Here is a 16,966-nt window from a genome sequence, read left to right on the forward strand (position 1 = left end):
TTTTGACATTATTAGAAGTAAAAAGAGCATGGTTAGGTACACATTGAAATGTTTAATCTACTCTGGAGAACAGGTTCATGGATCATTATGTTTTGAAATACGGCAATAATTTAGCCGAAATAGCTTCAAGGCGTCACACTGAACCAAAACAGTCTAATTTTCTTAAGGTATAATAATTAGAGCTAGGAAACATGCAAACTAGCTTAACTTCTTTAACTATCTAGAAGTAAAATGGACTACATGTACTTGTGTTTACATTTTGAATCGTCCACAAATGTGCGCGATCTCTTTGCTTAATTGTACAATATGCCATCGGTCCAAATAATAACAGACAGATTATGCTTATTTCATATGTAACAGCAGATATTGACTAACTTATAAAGAACATTTCAGAGAGTCGGTTGTCAGTTGCCGTGATAGAAGTGAGTTTCAAACAGAATATTGCATACCACGATTCGTTTGATTCTTGAAAACCGCCTAGATGGCTTTTTCGATATAAAACTTTTTGTACAACTCGACCAGGAGAGAAAATTAAGATTGTCTTAAACCTGGATTAGACGTCTTTGAAGAGTCATTATACAAGGTCATACAACTGTCAGTATCACCTCTCTGAAGCACGTGTCGTGACATGCCGCCTGCTACTTACTTACCGTTCTGTTGTGTTCTGTGAGGTCCCACCACCTTGATTATTATATTCAATCTTTGGTCGTACCACGATCTCACGTCGTGGTCGTTTAAACACAGCAGTTAATGTAGCTCTAAATGTAGAATTTGTAGCAGCGTAGATAAATGGATTCAGCATACTGGCTAGTTTAGCGAACATTGTTGGTAGAGTTGTCCACCATACTGGTATATCTGGTTTGTAAATCAGCGCCAGACACACAAAGGTATACGGGGCCCAAACAATAATCAACACTACTACCATTACTACACACATCTGAAAAAGGGCATAATCAAAATAATGATTGTAGATATTTTACTACTTTTTTGTATACTGTTTATAAGGCATATAGAAATAGGAGTCGGTAAAGAAGCACAAGATATATGGATATATCATTTCTGACATTTATTAACTCAACGAACTGTTGATAACGCTGCCTGTATGAGCATGTGAAACGTCGAGTTGATAAATGTCAGAAATAGTATATCCATATATACTGTGCTTCTTTAACTTTTTTGTATTTGATGACAGGATGTCAGTCAGAAACCTCCGAGATTAAGATCAAGCCTCGGATTTCTGAAAAGGTTTAAGAATATTGTGTGAGCAAATAACAGATTGAAACTGGATAATCAGGAAACAAAACAAGATGAATTCGAATTTTCATGTCGTTTCGAACACCCCCACAGTCGTTCATCATCATTAAAATACAGCAGAATAATGTTCTCGTCATTAAGGACTAATGAGACATAATCATCCATTATCCTATTATTTATTACCAATCGTGATACATATGTATGGTGGTTTGTTTAGGATATTTTTTGAAAAAAACTTTATTTATGATTTTTTTTTTCTACTTAATTATCTAATTCTTGTGAATTATGATTTAATTCTATTTAATTTCTGAATTAAAACATTTCTGTTTACTATTTTCTATTTTTTGTTTGCTGAATTACGATTTAACTCGAATTGATTTTCTTTTTTTTTGTGAATTATTATTTTTGTTTACTAAATGAAAAATGAGTAGAATTAAATCATAATTACGGAAGCGTATTAGGGCCATTCATTTTTTTTTTTTTTTTAATTTCCAAGTTAGTATGTTGAATTTTCAAGTTAGTATGTTGAATTTTCAAGTTAGTAACTTGAAATTTCAACCTAGTATGTTCAAGTTAGTATGTTGGATTTCAAGTTAGTATCTTGAATTTTCAAGTTAGTATGTTGAATTTAGCCCGTAAATATGTAAACGTCTATATTATGTTGTGACATTATTTCCATGTCTTAGAAAATATGGTCATACGAAAAGCTTATAATTAGAAAATTCGACCCGGAAATTTCAGACTAGTCGCCATGTTGAAATGTAAAACTCAAAATGGGACCTCGAAGGATAGTGAGATTCTCGTGATCTTTTTTTTTCATGGGCTTGAACCATTTCTATATAATCCAGTTGACCTAATTCTAATTATTGGGAAAAAAGAGATCATTATTATGATTTATTATTTAATATTTACTGTCTTATCTGTTCAGGATGACTTTTCAATTTAATATTTACTGTCTGATCTGTTCAGGATGAATTTTCAGGATGAATTTCCAGATTTTTTTTTCAATTATCTACCACGGGTCTTATTCTAAAATATCTAACTTCAGATGATTTAACTATTCTAGTCATCTGATTGGTCGAACACTAAAATCAATTTTAAGTTTAGTTTGATTTACCAATCAGATTACTGTATTTATTAAAAGTTTTCTTAGTTTAGTTTTCAAGAATAAGGCCCCGGGTGTAATACAATATGATTAAATAGCTAGTCTGTATCAACAAGTTGCTCTCCTCAATCTGATATTCAGAAATATCTTTGTTCGACAATGCTTATTGATAGCCGGATACGATAGTTTGATTATATTCAACTTTTGGCATTCATTTTTTAATGTCCACAGAGTTCGTTAGTTGGTACATCAATAATCATCATGTACTTACCGTTGTGATTTTGGATTCAGCTCGATAGTTTTTATATTCAACAGCATGTTCGTATGATATCGGGGCTCGGACTGGATGCAGTTTTAAATTGACGGATTTCTTGTAAACATAATAATAACAATAGGATATGATAGCGATATGAAGTAGATAACAGGAAAAAAAGAGAATATAAATATAGGAGACATCAAGTGGTTTGGGACTTCCCCAATCTAAACTACAGGAGGTACCGAATGGTTCATAAGTATAAGAACTCCAACCAAATAAAGGCGGTGCTGTCCAGGCTATAGTGTAGATCCAAACTCCCAATATAACTAAAACTGTGGCTCTCTTCGTCAGATGATAACCTGGATAAAAAAGAAAAGCGTTCTAATTAGACTGATTCATAGAAGAAATACACAGAAAACATAACGTAAATCTTCATCAAAAGAACGATACACTCAAACGCCACAATCAAAGAAAGAATTTTATCACTGCTTTTGATTGATTGGTATTCCACTGAACATTAAAAGAAAAAGAAAAAGAAAAAGAAAAGGCACTAGACGCTACATGAAGAAATGCTTTTTAATAAGATTGTAAAATAAACTAAAAGAAATGTGACTGCATACTTACTTAGATGCGGTTTACACACTGCTATATATCTGTATAAACTGATAGGGATAGTGGTATTCAGAGAGGCTTGAGCAAAGGTGAAACACCAAAATCCTTGAATAACACAAACATAGTCAGAAAACAGATATCTCCCAGCATAATTAGAAGCAGTTGTTAGTGGATATCCCAGGATAGATATACCCAAATCTGAGGCGGCCATATTTAACAGCAATAGATTGTGCGGACTTTTCTTTAGTGTTTTATCTGTTAAAATAAGTATAACCACCAAACTGTTACCAATAGTAGCTGTTACTCCTATTAAAAAAACCAATATAAGTTCTCATAACATGATATCGGAAATTGTATATGCGAGTGGGCGGAGCTTAATCGTGATATAACTAGTTTACATCGAAGTTATCTCGTATTTTAAGAAGATCAAATCCGATATATTAGAATTTTGTCAATCTATTATTTATTTCATAATGGAATCCAACCGGGATTCTTTTGCAAGACATCGCAGGTACATCGGGGGCAATGGGCGACATGTTCGTTTCCATATGGCGAGTAGTTTCCCCTAATTGTTTGTTGAATTTGTGCTCCGTGCACCTATAATAACAATGACACGAGTACCATTTGTTTGACCAATCGTATCTTAGTCTCAGAAACATAATTTTTTTCAGCTCAGCTAATAAGTAAAAGTGTTCACAGCTTATGGTCGAAAATAACGACTCTTGAGACCCTGCCATATATAGAAAATAAAATCAAGTTAACTTTCTAGTTTGAGGTTTGTTTTGGTTTTGTTTTGTTTTTTGTTTTGTTTTTTTGAACGAATTATTTCTGGTACTGTATATGTATGTATATACATATGTATGATTTCAAAACCTGAATCAAAACCCAAAATGGCGAACTTGTCCCTTTAAGAAATAATATCAGTTTAAATCAGATCTTTTCAATCAATATAAGATGTCAGGAGAATATCTATGGCTAAATCTTTTTTATATAATGAAGCTTATTATCGACTTAATCATATCAAAATTAATTCTTTTTAAAGTCGAAACACATCTGTTTTTAGATTTATTTTTCTTCTATAAAATACATTTTTCATCTCATAAAACCCACCTTTGCGTGGTACAGTGTACAGATTGTTTGTCTCTGGTTTGATTTATTTATTTTCGTCGAAGAAAATACCCTGTTCCCGTGTTCAGTAAATATTTTCCTTACTATGTGTGAGGAATTCGGGAATTTTCATTGTTATCCTTTGAAATTTATTACCAGCCCACTTAACAGTTTTTTTGATTGCTTATAACTTTTGATATTATTGGGTAATTTTCGATTAAAAACAATTAAAGTAGTGGCTCAACTAAATGAGTGTAGCCCGTAGACCGGGTAATTGTCATGTCTCAGGGCCCTCAAAGGTAGTCATAGTCCGACACATTTGCCTCTATTCTAGCCTCTGATAGCTATTTAAACAGATGTCGGCTACTGCAGCCGACGACTGTCAAAATATCCATCAGAGGCTGGAATAGAGAAAGATGTTTCGGTCTAAGGTAGTCATTGCTGACATGGGTCTCATTTTCTTAAATAAGGATATGATATTGCCCTTGGTAGGGCCCCAGCATAAGTTTGAAACATTTTATATTGTATGTTAACCTTTTAGAATTTTGTATATTTTTTTCCTAGGGAATCGGACCCTAGACCCAAACATATTTATCTATTTCAGCCTCTGATAGCTATTTGGACAGATGTCGACTACTGTCAAAATATCCTTCAGAGGCTTGAATGGAGGCAGCTCGTTCGACCCGTGGGCTTAGTTCAACTAGTCCCTCTGGTAGTTGAGCCACTAGATTTAAGGAATAATGACAGGTGTAGTAACCTGAAGATAACGAAACGAACCAAAACATATAGATCTGTATTTTAATTAGATTGATTGAAGACGTAGAGGATCCCCCATTGATAAGAACTTGTCAATTAGATATAAGATGTAGGTTATATATCACAATTTCGAAGGTCGTCAGCAAGTTTCCACTTCTAACCTTTATTCCCGCCATTAAGTTTCCATTACTCCGGACTTAGTTACACAAATCAGGTGGACATTAAAAGTTGCTTGACAGTAAAGGTATAAAAGTCGAAAGTCTATACACTTCGATACCGAATTAGATTGTTTACTGTTAGGTGATTTGGTGCTGTAGGTTCGAATTCCCCTCAGGGTAAGAATTTCTGAGGCCTCATTCAGTGTTTCGTCCGCTATTCTCCTTATTTGTAACATGATTAGTATTATTATATAATGGGGGATTACAATTTCCTAATTTAGACTGACGAAGCTGTCAACTATTGATTACATCAATACGTGTCCAATAAGCCTATTATAGTTTCCAACTAATGAAACATCAAGGTTTTATCATGTATCAAGTTATGATGCTTGTCAATGAAAAATAGAAGGGAGAAAATGTGTGAAATTTCTTAACTCGATTTTCCTGACCCGAGACATTGCAAAATAAACATGTTTTCAAATGATTTCCGTATTTGACTGTCTTCGTGGACTTAGTAACTAAGTAAGACGAAAATAGTCATAGTTGTGAAGCCTGAAAATTTTATCGATTTACGTATGGTTACTATTTCTGGCCAGAATTTAAGTCTATTTCCTGCTCATGCGATTGGAAGCCAAAGTCGGCCTGGGTCGGTTTAAGTCCTGGAGCTACGGGACTTGGTTACATCTGGAGAAAAAATACAGGATGTAAAACTCCCATTTCATTGTTGCGTGTAAGTCAATATAAAAGGATAATGAAGTTATTGAATGACGGCAGTGTAATCCTCAGTCCATTTTCAGATTAGCTAACAGCATGAGTTATAGACATCAATTATAATAGATTTATAAATCTTGTTTTGATAGTCTTGAACTTTATTTTGACCCCTTATGAGTTCTGTTTTTGTATATTGATGTTTTCAGTCTAATTGAATGTAGTTTTACGATATAATTTTAAAGTATCTCATAAGTCGTTCTTTTTATAATGTTGTTATTATTTTAATATTTTTATACTCCGTATACATGGGCGGTGAGACTTAAATAAATAAATTTTTAACATTATTATTATTTTTATCATCATCATCATCATCATCATCATTATTATTATTATTATTATTATTATTATTACTATTATTATTCCAATCATCAGCATCATTATTATTATTTTTAACATCATCATCATCATCATCATCATCAATATTATTATTATTATTATTACTATTATTATTCCAATCATCAGCATCATTATTATTATTTTTTATCATCATTATTATTATTATTGTTTTTATCATTATTATTATCTTTATTATTATTATTTTTATTATTATCATTATCATTATTATTATTATTATTAATTTCATAATTATTTTTAAATAAGCTCCCATTTATTTGAAATATCAAGGTAATTATAGTAATAGTTAAAACTGAATGTTATAATAAAAACAACAATTCATGAACTAATTTAAATTATTGTTATGGTAAAAAAAGGATATATCGGATGATATTGTCGGAAATGTTCATTAAGCAATAATTACTCCCTCTGCTGACAAATTAGAATAGGATACACACGTGTATTCGATCATTATTCATTTTAATATATAATTCGGCTTAAACCAGCTACAGGGGGACAAAGAAGGACAAATTGATTGCCCCTTTGAAAAAATTCGGCCAATCGACTAATTGCATTAACTCAAATTAGGATCCCACCCCATTGCCCCTCCGGATATATTACTTATTATATTTCTATTTAGACGAAACAGTTTAAATACGGAGAGAGACCACATCAAATTGGTGGTTTTCTATAGTAAGGATATTATCCTCATGAAACCAATGGCAAACAATGCGCCATTACCAAGCCAGATCTATGCCAATAAGCATTTTGTTATTCCAGCTATGTAAAATCATGATTAGTAACGATTTTTGCCTTATCGAACGACCATATGCGTCAGCCGTGTAAGTCCCCCGGACTGAATGACTGACAAATTATTCTTCCCTTCCTTGACAAGGATAAGAGCCAAATATCATGAAGAAAACTTACCGATAAGTGTCAGATAAATAGCTGTTGAAAAATAACCCCAGGTTCCTAAACTTCTTATTCTACCATCTAATATCATCTCTTCGTACTTTGATAAAGTACTGTTTAAACTTTCAGAAAGTAAATCCATGGTTGAAATTGCTGGTTAGTCCATGTCACAGATGTAATTCTTCCATATTTTAAATTTACATAAATAATAAACTATGTAACATAGTACCTTGATTGTTTAAATAGAGGCTCAATACCACCGTTAAAATAGTTCACAATACATCAATTGTAGAGCAATCTAGACAAATACCACTGTTAAAATAGTGCTTAATACATCAATTGTAGAGTGCTCAATACATCAATTGTAGAGCGAGATAGAAATTCCACTGTTAAAATAGTGCGCAATAATCAATTGTAGAGCGATGCAGAAATATTAAAAAAAATATTCTGAAATTTCTGAAATCTTACTGAATGTTTTAAATGTCATCTCCTTTAACGTAAGACACATAAAGCTAGTCTCCGTCAACGCTAGAACAATAACCAACTACTGAGTCAATGATATTGAACCAGTATGGTGTCTACTATTAAGGAAACGAGATGAGATATAAATAAAAACAGTGGCTGTGATCTATGAATCAATGGCTTTGAACTGCCACTCTTACTTTTACTGTATACTATCCTCGATCTAAAACCACCGTACATAACGGAGCTGGTCAGAGACGTCTGTAAAAAATCCCTATGGTGTTCAGATGTCGCTCGCAGTTTCTCCACAGTGATTCCAATCGATTAAAACAGCCATACACACTGTGCCAGATAGACTACGGTTGATAGTTAGTATTCTCTAACGGTTTTTGGGGTAGACTATGTCACTGAAACTGTACCAGCTATTTACATTTAAAGGTTTTCTATGAACAAATGATGACGATTTGTAGTGTTAAACAATGCATCATATTCCACTACATAGTAGATTGCATTGAACTCATCATTTATGTTAGGCTTTTGCAACTATTCTAGCAAAAATATCCCGTCTCTACTTGTCAAGTAAGCTGTAGGCTCAGTTCGGTCACTCCTGTAGCTATACAATGTTCGAATTGTAGTGATACTCATTGTACCATATTATACTACAGGGTAGATAGGTAGGCTAATGCTACTGCCCTTGCAAGATTTCCCTCATCGCAAACTTCATTGAGTTACTCGTCTCACAAGTCCAATTATAGGTGCAGAAGAGTAGGACCTAACACTCCATTCAGGTCAGTTCAATATCTTAACCGTGTATGTTCGTATTGTAGTGATACACTATGAACCATATTTTTTATGCTACATAGTAGATGGCAATGCATCCACCACTCATGGTAGGCCAATGTCACTGTCACAAGCAGTTCCACTACAGGTGCTTTACGGGAATGTGGTCGTCATGACCTAGCTTTATACTATATGGCGTCATGTGTGAAGTATTGGATTCAAATGCCTAATAACAGATACCCTAAGCAAGTTTAAAAATTGTCACTCAATTTTGATTTTGTTGGCAGGGTAACCTGGGCTACGAAAGTGAGACTGATTTTGTGTTCAATGGGTTTTATCAAGAAAGTATTGGCAACACCAAACTATTCATCAACACCCTTAAACTGCGTCTTACTGATGTTAATTTGCAAGAATGGTCGTCGAAATTGCATAACAGTGAGAGCTTACGAATATATTCAATGTTTAACATTAATATATGTCAAGAATCTTACCTGTCAATGAATATCTCATTTCATATAAAACAAAACATTGCAAAATTAAGACTAAATCTTTTTTCTGTTGGATGTGTTCTATTTAAAAGGAAAATTGTAAGTAGTCCTCGTTGTCCATTATGTTATTATTTGTCAGAAAATATTTTTCATTTTGTATTAACTTGTCCTCGTTATAGTGTTATAAGAAACGGACTTCTCCCAGAATACTTTGTTTCCGCTGCTACTTATATGAAATTTAGACAGTTGTGTTCAATTAAATATGTGGATGTTATTAGGGCAATTTCTAGATATTTAGATCAGGCGACATCAATCCGAAAAGGTTCTTTATAGTACTATATGAACATCAATCATTTTGAAAAGTAGATAGAAATATGTTGTTAATCGCTTTTCATTATTTATTTATGAACATGTACTAATGTGCTCTAATTAAATTGTACATATACAGTGGTGCAACCTATTTTCGTGGATATAAGGATTCAACACCGAATTTCGTCAAAGTTAAAAAAAAACGATTTTTTTAAGTCTTAGATGTTTCATCAGATTTTCTGCAAAATAATTAAAATTGGTTTATTTCGATTTTCTGTATGAATCCTTCACTTTGAACCATATTTCATGAGCAACCAACTCGGCATCGGCTGCAGAATGCGTCACCTATTTTCGTGTACACTGTTTGATCTATAAATAAGTCGAGAAAAACACGTTGTATGGACACCGGGTTGTATAATTAACTTCTCTTAGTATTTATCTTTAATATCAATTCATTATAACTAGTGACAATTCCTTCAAAGAACCACGATTTAAAAAAAAAATAGTGACTAACAAAATAAGATACGTAGCGTGATTTATTGCTAAAAGTCACTGAAACAACATAAAAATATGGTCCACTTTGTGTTCCATAGAATTTTTCTGCTGACACGGAATCCGCTAGTTGATCACGTGACTTCATTCGTTGGACTACATTCTAGCAAACGACACTTGGAATTCCGATTACCGCTTGGGATTATAAGGAAATTCGGCCGATAAAAAATGGTGACGTTTGGTGATAACTGAAATCCTCCATTTTGTATTTGTACTACTGGATTCATTCTACTAGCTGATATTGTAGAGATAACCCATGTTTATCAAATGCGGAGGTCGCGCAAGGTCGCTCATGTAAATTATTAAACATTTCCGGAAATCCACGAAAAGTAGGTTACCACGTAATTAGGTTACTTGACTGTATGTACAAATGTTTGTATTATGTTTGTATCTTTGGGCCCTGGCCTTAATTCTGCAATAAACTAATATTATTCTTTAAAAAAATGTCACTGTCCTGGCAACATTTCTCCAGTTCATTAGCCCCATAAGTTAGGACGTAAAACTCCATTCAGCTCAGTCCAGTCACTCCTGACCGTATTTCTCCAAATTGTAGTGATACACAATGAACCTTAGAAGATGTCATTGACCCCGTCACACATAGTTATACAATCGTGCCATATATATCATTATTGTAGATGGCAATATTGTTTGATTAGTCGATGTCACTCTCAGCTTTACAGCATTTTTCCATCAGACTATGTACCAATTTACACGGTATATATTTAGATCTTTATATTATCGTGAACTAGAATTGATAAAATAATCTTTAAGCGACATTTTACGGGTTGAGTTCAAATCACATTAAACAACGGTATACTTCTCATTAGTTTTATTGTACACAACGTTTCAACAAATTTTCATTGTTATCATCAGCTGAAAAAATAATGATGCATTTTGAAAATAGAACTGTTTTTGAAGAATTTAAACCAAATGAAGCTGATTTAAAGGGACAGATTTTTTTTTACCAATCAGACTTTAGTCTCAAAAGCAGGTATTTTTTTTGCTAAGCCAATCAGTAATAGTGTTCACATCCCATTCCATTTAAGCCTTCTAATCTATGTATGTTTAGAATTATCCGCGTTTGAAAGTTAAAAAGACGAGTCGTCTCAGACGAGTCATCTTTTTCTTAAACACCGCCATGTATAGATAATACATCTATCGATATTTTTGTGGGAATTATGCGATTTTCGTACATTTCTACTACTTCTGAAGACTATTTACATCTATTCAAGACTCAAATCAACTCCCAAAAAATGGCGAACTTGTCCCTTTAAAGACTTCTCCTTCTACTGATATTAATGGATAAATAAATGACAATATTATTACCAGTATTAACAAAACAAACTTATATTGATGAACATGAACATGAAGTATTTTGTCACAATCCCGGATTTTATGAAGCTGACACACACTTCCCTTTGACCGATATAATTACGAAGAGGCAGTATGATAATCAGAATATGTAAGGTTTCATTGTCAACTTCTTAGTTTCCATATTAATGGAATCACTAGCCCCGAGGCACTACTAAGTTACTATTTTAACTTGTAATTTCTTCAAGTTGAATGCGTGCTCTTATACACCCACATTTTCTGAAACGATCATTGCTTCAACGAGAACGAAGATTGTGTTCTCATCATACATAGCAATCTAGGGTGTATCTAGTAGCTTCCTCCCAGAAGGGGGAGACCTTGACCACTGGTCAGAATGGCTCACGTTGGACTCACTTCATGGTCCAGCCTTAAACAAGAAGAATTTTCTGTTTTAGAGTTCAAGAGATTAAAAATGATTATTTCCTTTTATCTTTGAGTTTTTTATAAAACATTTCCCTTTTTGTCTTCAATGTCATTGATGGAATAACGATATCCTCATTAACTTGACAAGATATTTCCAACCAATCTACTTTTTGTCTTGGTATTTCAGCAAACGAAACAACGTATGGTTCTTAAATGGAAATAACACACACAAGGTAGTTCACAACCCAACCATTTTGAATCACTAACCCAACCCAATAAGTCGAAATTCTGAAAATATTTCCACAAAGCCTCAAATCACATTCAACGTAGTTTTCTAAACCTTTCAATGTATTTGAAGACTTAGTTGAAATATCATAATCTTTATCAATATTCGACTTATTAAGTCGAGGAAAAGATTCAAAATGGTTGTGTCATACGTTTGTGCTTCTTATTTCCATGTAAGAACCATACGTATTTCCGTTTGGGTATTTTAGTTAATCCATTATTTAACACCAGGTCTTAGTTGAAATCTGGTATTTTTAGACATTATGAGGAAGTTAAAGACACAAAGGAACTCTTCTAGTTAGTTGTACTATTCAGTGTCAACTATTAAGGTAATAAATATTTTGTTAAATTTGTAAGTTTAAATCGATTTTCTATGAATGGAACATTAGTGCTTTTTAAAGATTTAATGGATTCCTTTAGGAAGTTAACTAGCCAATTATAGCGTTGATAGTAGGATATAAAGGCTGTGTTCACAATTTTCAATATAAAAAATATTGTAAATCACGTGAAAAGATTTCAATGAACTTACTTCATGGCAACAAAAAGAAGCAATAGATCGTTTATTGACTATGACTATGAAACAGCCAGTGTCTTTTAAGTATTATCAGAAGGGACGATTCTTTTGTCTTTCAATAAATTACATTTATTCTTTAGTATCTATTTTCTATTTCTATATGTCTTATACTATTTTGTTCAATAAATCTGCTACTATATTTGGCTAATTTGTTTGGTCAGGCATGAATTGATCTGCTTGTATCTCATGATTTTGTAGTAGTGGCGGGTGTCGCGCTCGAAGCAGATCATGCTTACCCTTCCGAAACACCTGGTGGTACTTCTCTTTGAAGGAGTCCACTGGTATGCAACTTTAACTCCGATTTTGCCATTCTTTGGACAAGATTTTTTATTGACGGAATTGTCTTGCTTGTACGGATTTTTATGACTGTACATATAGGATTCTAAATATGGAAATAGTTCATTTCCGGAGAATGAAATACAGTATTTGATGTGCACTTGATGTTTACGTACCACCTGTCGATATAAAATGAATATTTGATGTGTCATTGAATGACTTTACTGACATAGACCATTTCTATGGTACAAGGCTGAAACCATGTTATATAAGATAAGTTTATATTGAATTCAAGATGGCACAATCTTATCAAGTAATTAATGATCTTATTATAATGTTAATAAAAATCCGTACAAGTAAGACAGTTCCGGTGATCAAAATCTCGCCCAAAGTATGACTAATTCGAGAGTTAAAGTTGCATTACAAATCCGTTCAAGTAAGACAGTTCCATTGATCGAAATCTCGCCCAAAGTATGACAAATTCGAGGATAAAAGTTGCATTTAAAATTCGCACAAGCAAGACAATTCCGTCAATCATAATTGCGTCCAAAGTTTGGCCAAATCGAAAAGAGAAGTACCATCAGGTGTTTGAGAAAGCAATTAAAGATGGGTTTCCTTATTTTCATTTATGAAAATGGAAATGCTAATACTTATATGAATAGAAAGTAGAGGTGTTCTAATGACTTGGAAAAATACCAGTTGTCTCACATGCCCATAATCAATTCATATTTAGCTAAATTAGAGGCAGCCGGCATAATTCGAGTGAGTGACCGATCAAGAAAGGTCAAAAAGTCTTTTTTTGTTTATCCAGACTGTATATACGTGGACATTTATGATTGTTCAATATCTCCTTATTATACGCAATAAGAACATAATGATATGATTAAAAATACATGATAATTCATTAGCAACACCAATTATTCTAATAGTTTACTTAATTTGACACTAAAAAATAAGGAAACCCATCTTTAATACATTTTGTCTTACTTATCTACAAGAGGTTTTATAACTCTAGTTCCACGAAGCAGATTAAAATAAGCATCAGTTTCATTCTATATCGTATGTTTATTATCTAATAACTGTACCATTTCAGACAAATTAGAAAAAATTGTTAGAAATAATATAATGAAGACACAGCTGGAAGGTCGTTCACTTAATGAATTTCATACGGACTGTTTGCATCTGTCGGATACAGCTGTGTCCTCTTTATCGACAGTAGTTACAGACTGTGTCAGTTTAAACATGGTTACAAGGCGGAAGAATATGTTGTGGTGTAAATGGTTAATGGTTGGCAAGCAATTCACACTCAACAACAATCCGCTAATAAAGGTGTTTTTCTGTGTAAGATCTAACGTTGAGAAATTAAGCACTCTTTTAAACGATTCAAATTGTTCAGGGCTATTATTCCATTATAATTCTTCAGGAAACAATGTTTTTCTGTTTATTTGATTTTTTAAGTCGGAACACAAAAGGACATAAAATGGAATAAAACACAATTGTTTTAATTTTATTCCATATTGCCCTGTGTTTTAGCTGTGCTCCTCACTTTTAAACATCGAATCTTCGGAGTCATGGTTTCTCCGACACAGTCCGACACTCCGACAAGACATTTGAGACTTGATATTCGCGAATTGAAAAGCACGTTTAAAAAGTTTTTAAAAGTAAGCGAACGATAACTCTTACCACAATAATTCTTATCCACTTTTATTCGCGTTGAAACTCGCCACAGTGGAATAGCTAAACATTTGCTGTCAAAAGACATACGATAGATTTTGAGAAATGATTTATTTATTGTTTCGTTTCTTTATACGTAATAAAAACATTCCAACTTTTTATTGCAGCCTGCGTGATAAAAACGTGCTTTTCAATTCGCGAATATCAAGTCTCAAATGTCTTGTCGGAGTGTCGGACTCTGTCGGAGGAACTATGACACCGTCCAAATCTTGTATTTTGTTAAACAACTCTTTGTGGAGTCATGTTATGTGTCTAAATCTATAAAAGGAGTGTGTGTGTTATTCGATAAAAATTGCCGTGTCCACCTCGCTTTTATATTATCGTTCAAATCTTCCTGTGATATTTCTCAATTGATTCTTTTTCTTAGATGGTTTATACACGGACAATTGGATAGTTCAATGCAGAACAATGTTGAAATTCATATGAGCTCGGAGAAACACATCACAAGGCTTTCATATTATAATAACTTATCACAAGTTACAGATGATTAAACACTTTCTCAAATTCCTACAGACATTTATCAGATATAGGAAGAAATAACGTCTTCAATACATAACAGCATTCCAAGGAAACACCAGAATAACCTCTTCATTCACTCATTAGCTAAATGATGGCAATTTTGTCCATGTCGTGTTCATCATTACGTGAAAAGTCACAATTTGAATCTTTCTATTCTTTTTTAAGCACGATGAGAAAATTGTATTCGATTCTAAAGAAAGCATGAAATCACATAACCGGAAGGAAAGTTTATGAACATTACCTTCTTGTCATTCTGTAATTAGGCGCTTTCTGTAGTTTGTGAACAATTATAATTTAAGTAGTTCTATTCAGACAGGCTTTATTCTCTGACATAAAAAGATTGCAGGAGGAAATCACGAAATAGTAAGGGCCGTATGCAGCGCTCTTACCTATAAAGTTGACCTTTGGCTAAAGTCAAACGTTACAAAGTTAGGGTTAAGGCTTTCATTTTCTACACTTGGTAGTCTAATTTAAGCAGGACTTTCGTAAAGATCGACCGGTGCATATCTAAAGTGTAACTTTAGTCAAAGTTTAGGTAAAGTACGAGCGCTGCATATGGACCTAAGAGTTGCTAAAGACGGGTTTCCTTATTTATTAGTGTCAAATTAAGCAAACTATTTGATTAATTGGTGTTTCTAATGAATTAGCATGTATTCTTAATCATATCATTATGTTCTTATTGCATATAATTAAGAGGTCTAACCCATCAGAATTCAGTCTGGATAAACAAAACAAAATGACTTTTTGACCTTTTTTGATCGATCACTCTTTGGAATTGTGCTGGTAATTCTCTTCTAATTCAGCTGATAATGAATTAATTATTTGAGACATGTGAGATAAACTGTTATTTTGAAAATAAGGGTACCCATCTTTCAAGGGGAGAATTAGGGGAAAACGCAATCGATCAGGGATTCTGAAAGAGATAATAGAAAGAAAAAGTTTGAGAACCACTGTATTATAGAATATCTCAGCTTCCCACATCAAATTGACGTCTTTACAAGTTCTTAGATAGTGTCGATGTTTTTGTCTTCCAGTTTGAAAGCATAAATAAATTCTTATCTGCATGAGAGAACGCATTAAAGATAACCACAGAATACTGATCAAAATGGATATTAACTTAATACCGACTTCATTTATTTTTTAATAGAAAATAATAATTACTTTATATTTTTGTTGATAACGTATATGGTTTGAAAAGGTAGTTATGATAGCGTTCATTTTTAGATGGGAATTACAACGTGTTGTTGGTTTAATGTGCCCTCATACCACAGATTACAAGATTGCGAACATTGAAATTGGCCATGACTATGAAACGCAACCAACAGCTTATGACCTCTATTTTTATTCGCAACCATACCCAGGTGGTGATCGCTATGGTGTTTTCCTGACAGTGGGTGGTGCTTAGGTAGAAACTCGCCGAAATTCCATATAACCCCACACAGACTAAGACATGCGTATAGTTCAATCGAGGAAAAGTTTGCCAGATTATACCGCAGTGACAAAAAGTCTGTTTACCAAATTTTGTGTGCATGATTTTTAACTATCCTTTGATTGTAGCTCAAGTGCACACCTTTTTTCTTAAAGGTTTATGAATTTTAAAAAAAGGAGTTATCTCCCTGTAATATCCTATATCTGTACGTACCTTGTTGAAATTTACTTTTAAGAGAGGGATGTGTGAACAAGCTTCATAAAACATTAATTGTGACTAAAATTGGTCTCGCAATATTTTCAAAAACAGTATCAAAACAATTTCACCTTAGATTCATTTTTAAAAATTTCATTAGGACTAAGATATAAATATTTCAAATATATCCTCTTTAAATTAACACATACTTTCACAATAGATTAAACTGTTTATATATTATTTTAACATCGGAGTTTTTCCTTATCACTCCAATTTTCAATATGGCCAACGGAAATGTAAACGAACTTTTGATAAGGGGACACGTTAGAAGATTATATAAAAATGATAGTTGGATGTAAAAAGCA

At 33.1% G+C, this 16,966-nt stretch overlaps 1 protein-coding gene across 1 annotated transcript; it reads right to left on the minus strand.

Moving 5' to 3' along the window:
• Window positions 1–646: 646 nt before the first annotated feature.
• On the minus strand, window positions 647–3,552 carry LOTGIDRAFT_123097 (hypothetical protein; the record flags this gene model as incomplete). The annotated part of the gene is made up of 3 exons (XM_009060447.1): window positions 647–937; window positions 2,631–2,974; window positions 3,240–3,552. Coding segments are annotated over 3 exons (948 nt in total), but the record flags the coding sequence as incomplete, so codon positions are not given.
• Between the last annotated feature and the right edge of the window lie 13,414 nt (window positions 3,553–16,966).

This window comes from Lottia gigantea (assembly GCF_000327385.1).
Source record: "Lottia gigantea unplaced genomic scaffold LOTGIsca_42, whole genome shotgun sequence".
Taxonomy (NCBI): Eukaryota; Metazoa; Mollusca; class Gastropoda; family Lottiidae; genus Lottia; species Lottia gigantea.